Source organism: Chroicocephalus ridibundus, chromosome 6 (genome assembly GCF_963924245.1).
Source record: "Chroicocephalus ridibundus chromosome 6, bChrRid1.1, whole genome shotgun sequence".
NCBI classification, from domain to species: Eukaryota; Metazoa; Chordata; class Aves; order Charadriiformes; family Laridae; genus Chroicocephalus; species Chroicocephalus ridibundus.
In genome coordinates, this window is record NC_086289.1 from 51,735,826 (window position 1) to 51,755,560 (window position 19,735).

Sequence of the window (19,735 nt, forward strand, 5' to 3'; positions counted from 1 at the left end):
CTGAAGGAAAGGAGAAACAGTAATTTGCAAAATATTACTGCTCCAGAGTTTTCTTTCTCTACCTTACTAGAAAATAAGTAGAAATTGACTAAAACATTTGAAATCTACCGGTGTACCTAGAGATAATAATGTTTTGGAATTAGTTTTATTCTAGATTACTTCTTTATTATTTCTTGTAGTTGGTGGCAGATTATCTGTCATCCCAAGTGTCTGTTAATATTTGCTAGGCTCCTGGTATGTGCTCTGGTGTGCTTTTTCTTACCTCAAGGGCAATGACTTTGAGTACGGGGTGTACTGTTTTGCTGAAGTGGGTTGTAGAGTAATCAAAAGTAGTTGAGGAAAATAGTTTTCTATACATTTAAACTTTTCTTCACAATAGAAAAAATGCATTTCTTTTCCTAATTTAAAAACTAACTTATTAAAAAGAAGTTTATTGTGTTATCTTGTTGGGCTTGACCTAAAGACAGTGAAAATGTTTGCATTAGAAGTAGTCCAGATGAGGATGCATTGTGTTTTGAGACTTCAGACGTGGACATTTTTTTAAATCTAGAAAGAATAATAAATTTTTTTTGTGTGTGTGAAAGTTTACTCTATAATCAGTAGAGCAAACTGATGAGGTTAAGCTTGTACAGTTAAGTAATCTTATGTACCACCATAGACAGCTTCCATTGTGCTACTTTCAATAACTGCCTATGGTGCTTTAACACCTTCATAATGTGTAGCTGTTCTATATTTGTGTAAGGTCTATCCAGATAGCATTCAGAGTAGCGTTAAAGCGAGAGATGGAATAGTTTAAGAGGGCTTTTGAGTGAGTGTAAGTTTTGTTGTTGTTTTTCTTTTTTTAAGCAGTCTTTAAATTTTCTTGTTACAAATTCATACAGATTGCAACAAATAGGAATATGTTGTGGTTGGACACTAAAAATAACAAAATAATTCCTGAAATGTTGAGTGATATTCAGTGATGTAATTTCAATATAGTTTGTAAGTAATTTATTTTTTTAATTATTTGGAGGAGTGCAGTAGTATTTATGCTGAATATGCAATATGTGCATTATGCAAAAATGCAGATTTGATACTCTTACAAAACATGAATTCATTGCACCTGTTTTGGAGAAGTATCGGGGGTTGTTTTCTTCCCTTCCCTGGTTTAAAGTACTCTCAGGGTCTCACATTGGCTCCTGTTGCTGAACTCTCAGTGAGCCCGTTACTGCTGGATAAAGGAATACTTAAAAAGCTCTCAAACAGCTTGCAGCAAACCTAATTTTAAGATGATTTGGTTGATCTGTGAAAAGTGCTGCCAAAGAATGCTAGATTTGCACTTAAAACTTTTTGGAGAGATGTGATGTCTATAATGGAGATCTAGCATGGATAAATTATGTTTCCTGCAAGTGTATTTGAGCTGTTCTGCTGTGACTGTTTAGCTAGTGCAAAATAGTAGCCTTAAATGTGTTTTGATGGAAAAGTTGTACAAAGTAAAAAATGCACATTTCTTACAGAAATAAACAGTATGTGAGAATTCGGAAAGCATTTTGTGACTTCATTTTCAAAATCTATAGAAGTAACATTAAGCTGTGTTGAATGAACTTTTTTGCAAGAACTCATCCTTCTCTCAATGCAGTATGTCAGTTGTCACCATAAAATTGGTTGGACAGATCTTTCTGAAAACCAGCATGACATGATGTAGGTTATTGGGTTTGATCGTTATGGTTGTTTTTTTTTTTTTTCGGGTGCTTTTAATCATTTTCATTTCCTGCAGAGCTATCTTTCCTCTCTAGAGTAAGGCTACAAAATAGTTTTTTGCCAGTTCTCAGAACTATTCTGGTGAATCACTGTTATATAGTTATATTATGAATTCTGGAAAGTATTTAGAGAGATCCTACATATGCACTTGCAATAGAATGAGTCTTTCAAATATGTATATAGATAGATATAAGCGCTTCACTGATTCATTTTATTTGAAATGCTTCTGCCCAAGAAAACTCTCATTTCATCTGGTCTTGTGCAAAAAGGCACACAGCCTTTTGTTTCGTTCAACACCGTTTATCAATTGATGTTGCTTCTTCCTCAAAGAAAGTTATGTAAACTTATAAATAAATGGTTTCAACTCTTCCATGAGAAAGTATTAAGGCTCATATTTTCATTGCCGCTGCTCCTTTCTCTTCAGATCTAACAGCCACTCATTTCAGGCTTTGTGTAGGCAGAAAGCTTTTTTTTTTTTCTTTTTGGGGAATGCCTACTGCTACTGTGGTTTGGTTTGGATCTTGGGGAATTGATGATGCAAGTTGAGAAGAGGTTTGTTAAATTTATGCTTCAACCTGTAATGTGTAGATCTATCAAGTCAAGAACTTGATGTAAATTTTGTCTTTCTCGAGCACCTTACAGCAGATAGACCATGGAAAACATGTTGAACTGCAGTTAAATTTCTAAGTGTTCAGATTATGTAAGCAATGTGTGTCTTTCTGCTTTGGCTTATAACCCTTAGAGCACACGTGCTGTCTCGGTGAGTGAATGGAGAGGCATGGAGCGTGGGATGAGGATAGAATCGGAGAATGGTTTACTGCAGGCTTTTTCAGTTCTGACTAAAATAATGTAACCCCACTGAGTGCTGCAGGGCCACCGAGTTCATGTTTTACATAGTTGGCTTTGTGAATCTTAATTGCTTTATATTCTCTAATATGTTTATAAGAGCATCTTAGCTATTAACCCATGTAGTGTATACAGTAATAATAAATTAATGTTCACAATTAAAATTTTAGTAGGCTTAAAACCTAGAAATAAAACAGACCAAAAAAACTAAAACACTGTTTATCTTATTCAAAGGAAAAAGGTGTTGTTTTGGTGTAAATTACAGAAAAATACATAAATACTTGCTGTTTACTGGACAGTTAATCTTATAAAGGCCTTCCATTTTTCACAAGTTTTTAATATTTTTTATTTTTTAATGAAATGCGATGAGCAGACCGAATGCCCTAATGCTACATTTAGAATTTTTTAAGAGATGATAACGCTAATTCCAGGGTAGATTTTGAGTAGTTGTAGGTGGGATTTTTTTTGTGTTGGTGGGTTTTTTCAACACTCTGTACATATTATCTTTTAGTTGTGGTCTAACCTAACGTCATTAGAATTCCTGAGTTTTGTAGGCATTCAGGGTTCAGTTGCAAATTTTCTTGTTAGTTGGGTCTTAAGTTCGGAGCAGTCGTCAATCCAGTTGGTCCGAGTTCTGAGTAAGTGCCTCAGCATGGCATTGGAAAGAGTACTGCTGTTTATACATCTTTCCTGTATTTAAAATTTGCTTGATTTTTGTGCAAGAGTATGAAGTAACACCACTAGCATTCTGTTAAGATTTTAAACTGGCTAATTCAATCTGAGTTTTTTCAAGTGGCTTGGTAGGTTTCTCCACTCCCTCATTCTTGTGTTGTATAGTAGAGTGTTATCAAACGGGAATTACTGTTTTTCCCTAGTAGTGGTAGGTAAAAGGGCTTTATGAGAGTTGCTGTAAAACTGATCAAGAGTTTTTGGTATTCTATGTGAAGAGTTACAGTAAGTAACATAAAAAAAGAAGTTTTTTCTAGAAAAATTTTACAATTTTTCAAAATGTTTCTTTTTTTTTAATCTCTTCTGGGCAGGTGTACATGGCGTTAAGTGGCAATGTTTCTCAGAATTTCAAATATGTATTCTGAAGTCTTTGGCTTTGATCTGTAGAACAAGTAGTCTTAGTGCAGGTGCTTTTAAATTTTTATCACCACGACTGATCTGCAGTGCCTGATAATCTCTCTCTATGTGATGTCTATCACGTCTTGTGATAGACTGGGACAGGTTTTCTGAAGATAGTTTGATTGAGTCCATTACTGTCCAAAATAGGTTCTTGACGTTGTGTGTATGATCAGTGGATGTTGTCTTTGGTTTCTAGTAGCTATACATGTGGAAAAATAACTCTTGAGAAGAAGCGACCTTGTTATTTCTCATTCTGAGCCAGTTTTTGTGGAAGAAAGGAATAGGAAATACTGTAGCAGAAAACTATAGCGTGGCCCAGCATACTTTTAATCATACTATTATTTTTCTGAAGTTCAGTTAAAGCCCAGTAGAAATTTTGAACCACTAATGGTTCTTTTGTGAAGATATAAGTACTGGTGTATCAGCAGAAGTAAGTACTGTTAGATGACTTAACAAAAGAACTTCCACATTGACATTTTTAACATATGCATTTTCAGGAAGGGGAAAAGTGCGTTTTGATAGCTGAGTACAGCAAGGAGGACAAAGCTGTAAGAAACATTTACATCATTTGGATGGTGCTTGCTGTGGAGTTGCCTAGATTCTTTAATTAGTTGTGCATAAAAATAGTGTTTGAGGGCTGAAACTCTCTTGGTGTAGTTTAAATAAGGTATAATAGTATGCAAAATGTACACAGATAACTTGCTTTATTCATTTATGTTTATGGATGAGGTGCATTTGTGGAAATCCCAATTTTTTGTTTAATACTAATGAGAATAAACATAAATGAAGACAATAATAATTTAAATTATACATGTGAATGATATAAAATTGGGCTAGCTTATATCATTAAAAATTCATAACATTAATTTCTTATACCACATGTAGTCTGAGTACAGGCTGTGTGTCTGTTTCTTACATTTTTTTACGTGAGTAATCTTTCTTGTAAAATACTTCCTTTTTACTTTCAGGTTACTTTTGTTTTTGAAGTGTTAGTAGTTGGTAGCATGTGAATGGACCTATTTTTTGATATTATCTATGTGGATGTAACTTCCATGTGTAGCATTGTTTTTCTGTTGCACTCATTTCAGCGTTAGTCTTGCTCTCTGGCGCTGCTGATTTGTGCATCCGATCATGGTGTATGCACTATATGGTGCAGAAATCCCCCAGAGAAAGGTTATTGTCAGCATACAGCAGTATTGATTATCTGTAAATGTATGTGATTTATTAAGTGTATCTTCCTTCCCCTCCCTGAAGTAAGCTGAGAAAAAAAAATAATCCTCTGTTGGCCTCTGTCTACCATAAAATTTTATCTTTTATTTACTATAAAAGTTCTTGAATTGTTAATGCTGGTATCATTAGGGAGAAAGAGTTGTCATCAAGTCCCAAAAGCCTCTAAAGGCCTTTCTGCCTCCCCCCCCTTTTCTTCCTTCATCCCCCTCAAATCTTTCATTGTGTTTCTTGGTTTGAAATGGCTTAAGGAAGTGAGTCTACAATCTGTATAAATTGGTGTGTATTTCACAGATTTCCTCTTTAAATAGTGTTGATTTTTGAACAATTGTAAAATTTTGAACTACTTGTAGGTTAATTGAAAAATCCCAGAAATAATTCTTGGGGGATTTGCATTGAAGTTGAGTGGGCAAGGAATGGGCCATTTGCGGTTCAGGGAAGCTTTCTGAATCCAGGTCATCGAGGCTTGGTAGTTAATGAACTAATGGATTTTTTCACTTGGAGAGATGATACCCCTGAGGAGACACGGTGCCTTCCACGGAAAGTACGGATGTGCAGAACAGCACTGCTCTTTCCCCTGGCAGCTCTTAACTGGGAGTGAGGCACGCAGCATCAATGTTATGCTTTAACATCATTATAATGTTAATATTATACAAGTCATTAATATAAAAGATTTGCCACCCCCACCCCACCCCCAAATTTGCCTCTTATTAAATTAATGCTATTTATTTCTACTTTGTAGTGTTGGGATGATGGTCTTAAACCTGATAGAATTACGATCACATACTGAATCAAAATTTTTAAACCATTTTGACTTAGGTTAAAAAAGATAAAAGAAATTTTTCTGTTGGTTTAGAGTTAGGAGTGATGCGAGTAGCGGGCTGGGGCGTAACAATCCTGCTTCTGTGAACAGTGACCCATCATCTGTTAACAGCAGTTTCAACCAACTGCATGTTACCTGGGACGTTGTGGTCCCACACCTGGGTTTTGAAAGCAGAAGAAGAGAGTCAGAGATCTAAATCCCATTGAAATTTGAGAGTTCCGGCTATTTTTTATCTTTCACAGTAAACCTTATTAGGTTATACGTAGGTAAACAACTTCCGCTTCTGCTCTTAAGTCTTTAGTAAATTGGAAGTAATTCTAGTGGAAGAAGAATGAGCCACCTTCCTTCTACTGCAGCATAAGAGCCTGCACATGTCCAGTTATCCCAAGTAAGCTGCTTTGGGGAAATTTGCAGTTGAACTTACTTTGTGGTAGTTTGCTTGTAGTCACATAGTCCTCAGATTTTGAAAAGCATGTCCTTGGCTGTTCTAAGATTTTACTGCAGAGTGGAATGCTAAATGACTTCAGTGAAGTTTTCAGGATCTGGTCCTTGTTTGTAAATGGGGAATGGCATGCCCAGTAGTTCATAAAATTTTGTGCCACTGTTTCCACTGTCTGTCATTTCACCTTTGACAAGAGCCTGTTTGACAGCTACGGACACACAGGTGAGCTCTTGAAGTGCAGAACTACCTGTCTCTCCCTGTGCCTTCTAGACCTTCAGAATCCTGCTGACGGATGAGAGAGATGATTGACTCCCAGAAATTCAGCTCTTTTTCGTTCCTCTTCTGCTGTTCTAGTTAGGTTCAAATATTTCCTTTTGACACCAGCTTTCTTTAGGATAGAAACCTTAAAGCTATTGTATTTCTTCTAGGAACATATTTCCTGCTGTTACACAAGTCTTTCAGAATTTTTTTTCCATAACTTAAATTTGAGGAAGCTTGTCTTAAGACGGCTACTTCTGAAGTGAGTCAAGAGGACTCTGAAATTCTCATTAGTCTTCAAAACATTGATATTCATTTTTATTCTTTTGGGCAGGAGAGAAGAAGAATGGCAGATTTTTGATGTCAAAGCTTTGTATTTATTCCTCTGTTTCGTTCAGAATGGATTTTTTTGATTTTTTTTTTTTTGTAGTTAAGCAATCCTGACCTGATATGCTGCTTCTGTTCCCCACGGGTGTTATTTGTACCTTAAGTAATCAATACAACTACTGGAATAAGCCAAAAACTAATTTCTCATGTCTGAAAAGGCTTTTGTTAACTTGCAGTTGAACATGAAAAATCAGAGTTTTTGAAGTGTAAAACTTCGATCTAGACTTCAGTTCTAACAGTTTCCAAATTAGTAAGAGAAGTTTCAGAAGTATAGATAGTACTTCCTTACTGTTGTTAGGTTGAAGTGTTCTTAAGAAATAAGTAGTTTTATAATTCTCCTCCGTTTTCAGGCATTATGGTAATGAATGCTGTAGAAATGTCACTGAATGTTTTTAAAAAAACTTTGGTTAATAATACAGACAATGGTGTTATTTTGGCTGTATAAGCACTTCCATTCTGTAGCAGGGACAACTATCTTCTGAACTAGAACTTCCTACATTTAGCCTCTTACCAATTCAGTTCTTCTGGAAGCTTGAACAAAACCGCTTAAGTGTTATCTTTTTAATACAACGTTTTTAAAACAAGTTTTATAACCTAATGGCAGAAGCTTGCACCATGGCAGGGGAAGGTTTACTCATTTGTAGGTAATGCCTTTCGGTATGTGAAAAGACATTTCTATTTGTCTGCAGATGCTGAGGGGGGGAGGTAACTTGGATTTCTGTACTTTTAATTAAATACTATTCTGCTATCCTCTTTAGGCAAAGGATGTTATTCAAGGATAATGTCCCTAGTGTAATTAGTAGCTTCTTTGAAGGTTTATGTTGAAAAGAAGTTAATTTTGGTCTGTTTTATTTGTTTTTTCCCAGTATCCAACCCTGCTGGAGGACAGCATCCTTCAGTCCTGGCTGACTAAAGCATATGTGTATTTCAAGGCGGTTGAGTCTTGTGGAAAATAGAGAGTAAGACAGATGAGTGTAAAAAAGGCAGTTAAGCCTTGTATAAGTGATCTTAAATACAGTGTTTACTGACTTTGATTATCCTATGCTGTTACTTAACTTACTGATGTAGATTTTATACAGAATCTTAAAGACTGGTCTGTGTGAACCCATATATGTCAGTGAAATACGAGTGAATGAAAGTGTGAATGAAAAATGAGGCCGATGAGTTATCATTCATTTTTCTTTGACGCACTCAGACAAGTAATATTCTGCTTTTATCTGTATTAATGAGAGTTCTGGTTTTGTCTGTATTAACGAGAGTGACTGTTTGAAGTTGTATTTCGTAAGTTGAGCATCATAAATCACAAATTGAACCCAAAGTTGATTTTTAGGCAGTGTAACGTGATTTGTGGACTACCCTTAACAGACCTGCAGGAGAGGAAAAAGACAGAGGAGTCTTTTGCATAGACTTAAACATGTTGTGCAAGAGTCTGCATCTTTAATAGAAAAATTGAAAGAATTGGCAAATCAGAGAATCTCAGTGGTATTAGAGAGTAGTGAATACACATGGACTTTGTTTTAAATGAAATAAGTGCTGTTACATACTGTGCTTCTGCTATTTACTGCTGACTACATATGCTGTCTTTTACAGTTGGGATATGCTGTGAAACTCTTTTATGAAAGACTGACCTTAGTCTTTGTGTGTATGATGCATTCTTATACTTGCTCATTAGTAGTTACGAACACTTAGTATGAGTTAGTGTTGGGAAAGTATGTGAAGGCCTGTAAATGGAAAGGTGTCTATGGTCACAGAATCAGAACTGCATATTTTTGTGTTTCAGTTTATATTTAGTTTTCTGCTTCTCCAGATTGTCTCTGTTGTTTTTGCATTTTTTAAAGAAATGAAACAAAACGTTTTACATATCTCTTGCCTTGTGTTTATTCAGTAACTGATGGCTGCTCAGATTTACATAGTTCATAGTAACAGTTTAGACGAAACAGGTGTTTGGGAGGAGTTGTTTTTCTCATTTTTTGCCCTTTCCTCGAGGATGTTGTGTTCCACAGATTTGCAAGACTGAAGCTGAGGAAGGGCATTGGGGAAAAATTAAGAAATTGTATTAAAGTTGAAATCTAGAATAACTGAGGTATGTTGGCGGTTCAGGATTAGTCTCATTTTTCTGAATTGGTTCCTAAAATATGAAAGAGAAATGAGTCTCTGATCTGTCTTTAAATTTGTTCAGTCTCCTAAACATGTCAAAACTGTTGCTGCAGTATGACATTTTCTGTTAAAGACTTGTTTTAAACTTTTCATATAGAGTGTTAAATTGCTATTGTGTGGTGAAGCTCCTGTCAGGTCTTCCTATAATGCAGACAAATGCTACCTTTTGAGAGGAGGAGCAAATCTTTTTTCCTGGGTTTTAGGTTTACTAGAACAGGAATTTCTTGGAGGATATTACAGTTTGCTGTAAAGCTTATCAAAACCAACTAACCAAACCCCTTCCTCTTCAAGCCCCCATCCTAAAGCAGCACCTATTTTGTGATGAGACCAGCAGTCCCCTGAGACAATGCGTTGGAGGTACATCAAACCTGTCAATCACTATGGAGGAGGTACAACTCCATCTTTTAAGGAACAATAACTTTTTAATCTACTTACCTCCATGCTGGCAGAGTAGCCGTTCATTGCTGTAGAACCCATTTAAGCAAAGTGGAGAAGGAAAGGGTTTTGCCTAAAATCTTGCAACTCTTGGGTGTTTTAATTGGCAAAGAGCATTCCCTTTTTTGATGTAATTTTGCATTCTGCTTGCTTCTGCTGAGTAAAGCCTGACAGGGCTGCGAAGGAGAGGTTGGATATTGCGATTCCTGCATTTCTACTACTCACTAGAGTTGATTCTTCTCTTGACCTTTATGGGATTACTCTCATCACTGGTTATCCAGCTCATCTTCTGAGCCTGTAATGGAGCACAGAAGAATCTGGAGAAGTTTAGCATAGAGATTGCCCACCCAAACAAGGGTGAGGCTTGAATGTCAAGGGATGGATGAAGAACAAAACACAGATATTAAAAATGGTGTCAATACTTAATGTTGTAAATGATAACTGGCAGATGCCATAAGCAAACTATAGGTAGGCATAGATTCACCACCACCACACACACCCTCTGAGGGAGTGTAATAGTGTAGTAGGCATTTCCTGACACTCCTGGGAGATATGGATAATACTGTATTGTAATCTCCAGTTGTTGTTATAGGTCACCTAGGAGCAAAAGCCTAGTTATGAGGACCAGTTTTTGTAGCACGTTGCTATGACTTCCCTGTGACTCTTGCAGCAGATGGCCAAAGTGGAGTAGTAGCCCCGATACAGGAGAAGAGCAGTAGCTCAGGAGGCCCCGTAATTTCTTCATGCTCCTTCTCTTAGCTTCCGGTCATGCTTACTGGTGACAGTCAATCTAATCAGGTAACACTATTGAGGAACTTTGTGTCTGGTTTTTTTTGGTTGTTCAGAGATTAGTTGTTTTTATTTGTGAGCATGTGTGTTACGAGTTGTTTGCTTCTTCACATACTGATGTGTTTTAGGCAATGAGGTGTAGCCAATGTATCCTCTTCCAGATATTCTCATTGCTGCCCAGTGATGAAAACTTGAAAATTCAGAGAAGTTGGAATATTGAGCTCTGCATTTGTCATTAATAGGAGAACATTTTATCTGCTCTGTAGTTGAAGAATATGTAGTTCCATATCTTAATATGCCATTTTTCAGAGATATTCTTGGAGCAAACACTAGACAATCTATCTCTGTCATTGTAAATTCTTGTCTTTTAAATTAACAATATTGGAAGGGTTTATAAAAATTCAAGTAGTGATTAGGTTCTGAGGCAGGAAATGTGCTGCTCTTGCCCTTTTCTGGGTAACCTCAGCCACGCTTCATCCAGAATGAAGGATCCAGGCTAAGGATGCTGAGTTATTGTGTAACAGACTATTTACTACCATCTTGATGAATGCCCTGTCTTGAAATGGAAGTGAAGACTTAGTTTTGACAGCCTCCCTTGCCTCTTGGACTGTGGGTCAGGACCCCTGTGGTGGCAGTTTTAGATGGCAGCAGTCAGCCCCTGCTCATTTTGTGTGCTGAAGGATAGGAAATGGTGGAGTGAGAACAGGCCGCAATTACTAGGTGCAAATGTTTACTCACAGAGCTGCTAACTAATTTTAATTGTCTGTATCCACTCACTTCCTTCAAGGTCAAGAGCGTAAACACTTGCATTCTGTAATTTCAGTCCTCACTCCGGTGCACTAAAGTATTAGACGTCATTAGAGGATGTCATGGAAAGGAATGAGGCAGGTGATGGTTGTGTTTTTTGAAAATTTTGAGAAATGTTGCTCTGTGGTAATTGTTCCCAATTTGATTTGTTTCACCTGGTAGTGTGTAGAATCATGACAAACACTCTGTAGAAAAATTCAGTAGTAATGTTTGCAACTTTTTAAAAGTAAAAATATCCTGCAAGTATGTTTACAGCCTGTTAAAACTTCTGAGAATTAACAATGGCCTGTTGGGTCTGAGATCTTTGAGAGAACTTTATAGAACTTGTCTAGAAACAACTTCTGCAAGAAGGATGAGAAGCTGAGTCTAGTCACCAGTCTTGTGAGTACTGCTTCATGTGCCTTCTGTTTCTGCTGGTTGGTAAACCTCTGTGGATACTCTTAATGAGATTCTGTAGGACATGTATTACCTCTTCCTCACTTCCTTCTTAACGACCTCTTGTTTAAGAAGACTAGAGTAGCTACTTCCAGTAAAAATAAGCAGTGTAAACCGTCAAGAATTCAGCAGGTTCTTAACAGTTTAGTCCTGTAACTGTCTTTCCTTACCATTTACGGCACTTCAAACACAGTTGTGTAAGTAAGAGGAGCAAGTTCTGTAGTGTTAAGGATGAAATGACCAACTGACAAGAATATGGAATGAAGCTGCTTTCAGAGGGAACAGTGTTGTAAAAGCTAAATTTTATAGAATGGAAATTACACCACAAAGCATTTATTTTGATACAGAGTAATCTGGATTTCCAGCAGTAGATCTGTTTGATGTTCTGCATGAATCTGGGAGTTTTAGTGTTGTTCTTTGACTGTATTTGGTGTGACGTAGGGAACAAATGCCTGGTTCCAGTGGTGACCACAAGTATTTTGTTGCTCACCTTTTGTTATCCTGTGATCCATTTCATTTAGAAGACTGGTAGTGGCAGTTTTAACAGGTCACGCTTACTCAAGAGCCCTGGTTTTGTGGCTTCCTTGGTGTGTAGCTGTAAGGTGTGTCACCAAATCACAGAATGGTTGAGGTTGGAAGACACCTCTGGAGGTCATCTTGTCCAACTCCCCTGCTTAAACAGGGTCACCTAGAGCCAGTTGCTCAGGGCCATATCCAGATGGCTTTTGAATATCTCCATGGACGGAGACTCCACAACCTCTCTGGGCAACCCATGCCACTGCTTGGTTTAAAGAAAAAAGTTTTCCTGATGTTCAGAGGGAACGTCCTGTGTTTCAATTTGTGCCCATCGCCACTGGTCCTGTCACTGGGTACCACTGAAAAGAGCCTGGCTTCCTCTTCTGTACACTCTCCCTTTAGGTATTTATAGACGTTGATTTGATCCCTCTGAGGCTTCTCTAAGCAAAACAGACCTGACTCTCAGCCTTTCCTCATATGAGAGGTGCTCCTGTCAGTTAACTTAGTGGCCCTTCAGTGGACTCTCTCCAGTATGTCCACGTCTCTCTTGTACTGGGGAGCCCAGAGCTGGACACAGTGCTCCGCATGTGTCTCACCAGTGCTGAGTAGAGCCCTCAACATGCTGGCAACACTCCTAAAAATGCAGCCCAGGATACCATTAACCCTCTTTGCCTCAAGGGCCCATTGGCTTGTGGTCAGTTTGCTGTCCACCAAGAACTGGCCCGGGTTCTTTCTGCCCAGCTGCTTTTCAGCCATTGGCTCCAGCATGTGTTAGTGCATGGGGTTGTTCCTCCCCAGGGACAGGATGTTGCACTTCCCTTTGAACGTGACTAGAAGGGAGATGATAATACTTTGTACAAAGTTACATGTTAATACCAAAACTACTGGAGTTTAGCTGTTTGCCCCTTTTACTTTAAGGAATGCTGATAAAGCTATTCAAAAGAGGTGATGTCTCCAGTGTTAGTCTAGGAGGGAGACCCGGAGAAGTATATAAGCTGTTACTAGCTTTTCCTGCTGGTGTTGTGCTTTTCGGGTGATAATGGCAATAGATTGCTGACAGTGATTGTTTATTCAGTCTTGGAGATTTTAATAGGATGAACAAACATTGTTAAAGAAAGAGCTTTTATGCATCTGATCCTGCGCTGTGACAGTACTGTGGAATAAAGGACCTTTGGAGTCCTTTGCAGACCTTTTTTTGTTTGTTTGTTTTGATAAAATGATTGCACTTTCATGTACACTGATATTTTAGTCTAATTTCCTCAAGATGTACTTTTGCTGCACTCTGAGTTCAGACATTTGTGTTCAAGTTACATCTTTGAATCATTAGCATTTGGGCAGCGGTTTGTGGAAGTTTTCCAGCTAGAGGCTTCTTATAAACAGCTATCTCTCCTGCCAATAACCGACTTGATCTCTCTCCCATTCCCCAAGAAAGGTAATGTTCAGATAAACTGGAGTACATTAACACATTTCCTCTCCTTGGACACTGGCTTCTTACTATCTTGGTGAATCAGGGTGTAAACACTACTGATATTAGTGGGATTTTGCTTTTGAAAGCTTTTCTGAAGCTGGGAGGGTTTTTTTTTCAAAGACCAGTAGAAGCAGTCATTTCTCCTTAAATCTGCAAGGCAACTGTACTACAACTGTGGAGTTCACTTTTAAAATATAACCATTAGGAGAAATCTGGGAATGAACATGGAGAAACATTTGTGCTCTGATCCTATGTTCATATTTGTGGAATTGGCTTTGTTGATAGGGGTCAAAGAGAGTTGCGTACATCTTCACTGTTGGGTCAGACTGGGGGATGAGTATCACAGTTCTCTAATAGCGTACAGAATTCTGAAGGATGCCAAAATGTTGCAGTAGCATCACAAACTTATTTATTGCTTAGTTGTTTGGTCTTTTTAAAAAATATGTGTACAAGGCTAATTTACAGAGGGGGGATGAAAAGAGATGAACCTGTGAGTTAAATAATGCAAGGGTAGATTTAGTCATTGCAGTTCGTGCGTAACTTTGAGGCTAATGATACAGGAAGACCTCTTCTGTTCAAAAGCTAAACAGCTTTTCAGCAGTGGAGAGGAAATAATGATTTTTTGCTAAAGCTTTACTGCAGTGACTTACTGTCTGATATACTGGAGTTGTTTAAAGTATTAGAAGTCTTTGCTTTGTTAGAAAACAGTGCTGCAAACAAGCTAGCTATGCTAGATCTTTTTTGGAAGACAGTGCTCTTCTAACCTGAAATCCTAGAACTTAAGCAAACCTGTTCCCACAGGTTTAATAACCTCGCAGATATTAATCTAAAGTCAGTCAGTAGCAGAATAGGAAGCTGCACTGAGAAGCAGTCCTTCATGCTTAATCCTAAAAGGTAATAAGATAAGTTTATAATACTATTTCAAATATTTCTGTATATTTATCCCATGGAGATGTATACTCCTTAAAATTACCTTTTATGGATCTCTCTTGTGCTTCCAGAGCAGCTTGTGGTGTGTCAAGTGGCAGAAAGCTCTGTGTTCATGTCTGTATTCAGTGAGTTTGGAGCAAATAATGTTGCAATCACTCCTTCATCTTTTATAGCATTTGGATTAAAAGTAGAAGAATTAAACAGTTCACTTTTAGCTTTTTCTTGAACAGATCTAAATAATTATATGTACTGCTTATCTGTAACATAAAGAATTGTTTACCAGCTGACCATCCCAGAAACAGCAGTGCTGTAATACCTCTTCAGTCTAGTGGCTGGTGATTTGCCTATTCTATAGAGTTTTGTTTTGTTGGTTTTTTTTTTTAAATACAATGAGCAATTAAATTGAGGTTGAGATAAAAAGTTTGTCATGTTGACTGTGAGATTTTTGATTAGCAAGGGGAGAAAATGGCATTGGGAAGTGTTGGTTTGAGTGTATGCTTTGTTTGAAAACAAAACCTCATTTTTTTAAAAGGGAAACTGAAAAGCTTTTACTTGGATTGCTGTCTGCAATTCTAAATGGTTGCCTTCATTATCAGTACTTGTAAAACTGCTTGTTCAGGAAGGCTTTAGAAAATAATTTCCCTGAAGAGGCACCAATGTAGCAAATGCAAATTAAAAAGAAAATAACTGACCTTTCAATATGGTACACAGCAGAATAAGCAAAAAGCAGGGGGACACAACGTTCCACGGTTTTAGGAGATAAGGAGCTAAGAATTTTTGGATGTGTTTGAGTTTTTTTTGGTTTTGGATAGATAATGACGTATCTCTTAAGTTTTGGGTACATAAAGATTAGTAGACTAGTGGGTCTGGTATCAGGAGAGTGGAAAAAGTAGCGATAGGATTATTTTTATCATGAAAATCTTTGTATTTAACCAAAACTCCAAAAGACGAGGAGGATGGAGGAGTATGTGTCTTGTTTTGATTTTGTTAGCAGCCCATTCCCTCCCAAGGCAGCGAATAGCTCATCCTTATTATGAGCTGTACTTTAATTTGTAATGCCTAGAAGACTTGATATTTTGAAATTGCATGTAAAAATGTACTTTCAATAAAAAAAAGTTCTGCTAATAATTGTGTTTGAATACAAATGAAGGCAAATCTAGTCTTCCATTCCTTTCCTCTGTTCACTTAGTGGTTTTTGGGTGGAAGGGGAGGGAGAAGAGAGGTAAACCAGGGCTGGTTGTGATTTTCCTCTATAATGTCATACCATTATTCTTTACTCTTGTAGTACTTTCAGCTCTTATTTTCAAGGCTGCTTTGATATTATTGGTAGACTCAAAGATATTTTCTTTCTCCACAGGAATTCTGGGAATAGTGGCTTTTATGTTCTCTTCAGCCTTTTTCTTTAGATGTAAAATGGTAGATCAGTTCCTTTTTGTATAAACTAAACCAAACTTAACTTTAAACATTGTGTTTTAAATTTGGTTCAATTAAAAAATTGTGTTTATTTCAATTGGGTGACAGAACTTGGCTAAATCACAAACTTTAAGCGATACTTATATCTGATATTTTGTTGCTACACTTATTTGTCATCCCAGATGCTGCGCTATCTACAAAACATCATATTTTGAAGGACCTTAGTGTTGGTAAAGAACAATTGCAAACTGATTCACACTAGGCACTAGATAGTAGAGGACAAAAGTTGGTGTGCTGTTATATTGATACTATTATAAGAGTTTCTTTCTCTGAATTTATTGCTCTAGTTTAATTTGGTTTATTTACTGAAGTGTATACTGTCTGAGTAACAGATCAAGCAGATGCATTTTCTGCTTAGTGCTTGATGCATATCCTCAGCAAGTTATTTAACCATATTTGTGCAATGGAAATATGTTCGATACAGATTTTAATTTTGGACATTTGTTGGATTTTTCAAAAACACCTGTAAGTATTTAAATTGTAGGCATAATATTGTAGGCATGTATTTCTTTGGCCATTAGGACATTGCTGTAAATAGAGAATACCTAGTTAGCTCAAGCAGATGACTAAGTAAGTTTGCCAGCTGTGTCAGACATTATTATCTTATTGTAGAAGCTGATCCGGTGTCTGGTTAAGCGCATCAGTGTTGCAGTACGATTTATGAAGTGCCGAGTAGCATGTTATTATGGGAGGAAAGTTAACTGACTATCATCGTTAACACTGTGGAGGAGCAGAGTCATAGAATAGTTTGGGTTGGAAGGGACCTTTAAAGCCCATCTAGTCCAACCCTCCTGCAATGAGCAGGGACATCTGCAACTAGATCAGGTTGCTCAGAGCCCCATCCTTTAACGTTTCCAGGGATGGGGCATCTACCACCTCTCTGGGGCAACCTAGGCTCTGCTAAAATGTTTGTCCCGAGTTTTCCAGTAGGCCACCTTTAAGTACTGAAACGCCACGATGAGGTCTCCCCAGACCCTTCTCGTCTACAGGCTTGAATTAACACCAACTCTCTCAGCCTGTCCCCATGGGAGAGGAGTAGGGAAGAGACTCATGTCCATCCATGATTACCTGCCTTCCCACCTGCACAAGGCTCTGGAGTTGGTTTCTGTAGATTTGCAGTTCTGAAGGAGAAAAGAATTAAACTTTTACAAATTATAATTTTCATAACTATTTCTTGAAATCCCTATTAGTTTCATAAATCCTGTTTTTTCTTTTGATAAAGTTTGAGAAACCTTGTGATAATGGAATCGACAAAGTAAGGCAGAAACAATTACTGTTTCTGGAGTTACAACTAAATATAACTTTTTATTGTGAACTTTCCTGATTCTAAACAGTAATGTGTGGTTTTATTTTTACAGATGACTATGGATGAGAAATATGTGAATAGCATTTGGGATCTTCTAAAAAATGCAATCCAAGAGATCCAGCGTAAGAACAATAGTGGTCTCAGTTTTGAGGAGCTGTATAGGAATGCATATACAATGGTGTTGCATAAACATGGTGAAAAACTCTACACTGGACTAAGAGAAGTGGTCACTGAGCATCTAATAAATAAGGTATGTAATTTTATGAATTAAAATTGAAGTGTCTTAGATGAGAGAATTCTGAGTAGTTATTTAAATGACAAAAAAAAAAGAATCTAACTTCTACTATATTGCCTTGTGTTGAAATTATATTGCTATCTTCAAAAATGGTAACTTAGAACTAACATCAAGCTTAAATGACTTCATATTCCAGATACTGTTTGTTGTAAGTTACTAATGGAGGGCGGACCATAGGAAGTATTTGAAAGTGTATAACAGGAAGCAACTTTAGCTGAAGCATAACTGTTGAAAGCTGGGAATTTATTTTAAAGAAAGGTTTGTGGCCTTTTGGTGACATTTTGTGACTTTCTCCGAACAAATTTTCGTTTGTTTTCCAGTTGTTTTTTTCACCTGTGGAACAAAATAAATACCAGTGTAAGAATCTGTTTGTTATGGGCTAATGAACTAATTCACAAATTAATGAGAGAGTTGTGCTAGGATTACGCTATTTAAGGAGGCGGTAGGCAATGTACAGAAACATCAGCTCAGTGACAACAAAAGTCCTGAGTAGTCTGCATTCTATCATTTCAGCCTTTTCAAAACCATGTAATTCAGTCAAAATGACATGCAGAAACTTCTTGTTTCTGAAGAGTTATCATCTAAGAAAAGGGCTTTTCACATCTTGTGTTGAACCATGGAACCACCTCTTCAGTCTTTGTGAGGAAAGTTTAGGGTTGATTAGTAAGTATGTCATTAAAAAGAAAGTTTAAACTCACTTTTTATGAATCCAGATAATATTTAGTGGTAATAGGATCCTAAGTTTAGGGAAGATGCCCACCTTACTTCTTGCAGTAATACCCATAGCTGCTTGTCTTTGAGGAGAGATGCATGTCCACTTTGGTCCCATATACTGCCTGTGGGTCCAGATGGAGTATCAGATTTCTGTTCTGTTATTACTGCATTTGAAAAGGAAAAGTCATACACCATACGCATTCATGTGTCTTGAGTGATTACTTCTGGCTGAATTACAGAGAGTGGATGGGAGGTTTATGTCTAAATAATGCATAATGCTTGGGAGCTTTTTGTGCATTCTAACTGGAGTTACTGCTGTGGTAGAGAAGAGTGTTATTTCTTTTCTAAAATCTTCGTTTTCAAAGGTACGGCCCCTACAAGTATAGTCTAAAACTGCTTTGAATATGGGGCTTTTTTACTGTTTGCATGAGAGGAGACATCCTGTATGAAGTGCCTAACTAATTTATGGCTCTATTTTGTAATTGTAGCACATCTGTGACTCTCAAACACTCCTGTTTTCGTAATCTGTGCATTCATAATCTGTACTATTCACATGGCAAATGGCTGAGGCTTTTTGTGCCTTGTTCTTGTATATGCCTATGTTTACAGTCTGTACTTAATAATAGTCATGACACTAAACTCTTATTCTTCTTAGGCTTTAGTTTATCCTGGTTTAATTTGAGGAAAGCTTCTTATCTTTGTTCCTGTCTATTCTGCATATTAAATTTATCCATATGCAAAATTAATTATTCTGAAGTGCTGACTGTGGCAAACTGTCAAAAGAGCAGAAGATCCTGTGAGTTTGTACTGTCACTGTACCGGCTAAGAGGGCACTTAATGCTTTTGTATCTGATGCTTAAAAAAACCTAAAAATCTTCTCCAGTGATATAGTATTCTGATCTTTAACATGATTAATCAAATCATATCTATGGGTAACATAGAAATAGATGACGAGAAGTTTTTTTTAAACAAAAAGGCTAACGACTTAGTTTTAATAGTTAAATGCTGTAAAGTTAAAAAGGCTAAATTATTCAGATGTCTGGTGATGCCCTCCTACAAATGAAGTAATCCCAGAAAAAGAGTAAAAAAAAAAAAGTGGCTTCTGTCAAAAAGTTCTGAACAATAAAGAAAACTTCTGTAGGCTCAGAGCTACTCCTTGTCCTTTTTGGTGGTTTGCTTAGGGGTGTTATGTTGAGGCAGTTACAGATGGAAGTATGGAAAAAGTAGTGCATTGTTTATTAAGAACAGGATCAGTTCAATAATGGAATCCTATGATTGTGCCATTAGTACTTGTTGTTAGATAAAAGAAGTTTTTGTTTAACCTCACACTTTATCTAACAGAAACTTTGGAGGAATCTTGTATTTTCAGAGTCTCTTTCTAAGAGCAGTTCTCTGTTAAATGTTAAAGTAGCTAATTAACAATAAATGCTCTCATCACAAGTATTTGTAAACTTCTATTCAGAGAATCAGTGGTGGTTGTTATAGTTTCAAAGAGGGGGATTTTACCAACTGAAACGTTGTTCATGTAATCTGTTAACTTCTATCAAAATGAAAATGTG

At 37.1% G+C, this 19,735-nt stretch overlaps 1 protein-coding gene across 1 annotated transcript in view; it reads left to right on the top strand.

The window, feature by feature from the left end:
• Positions 1–19,735, top strand: part of CUL3 (cullin 3) — a 58,839-nt gene that overhangs the window by 2,874 nt on the left and 36,230 nt on the right. Inside the window, exon 2 of the mRNA XM_063338689.1 lies at positions 17,220–17,417. Within this exon, the coding sequence (XP_063194759.1) occupies positions 17,220–17,417 (198 nt within the window). The remainder of the gene's footprint in view (positions 1–17,219; positions 17,418–19,735) is intronic.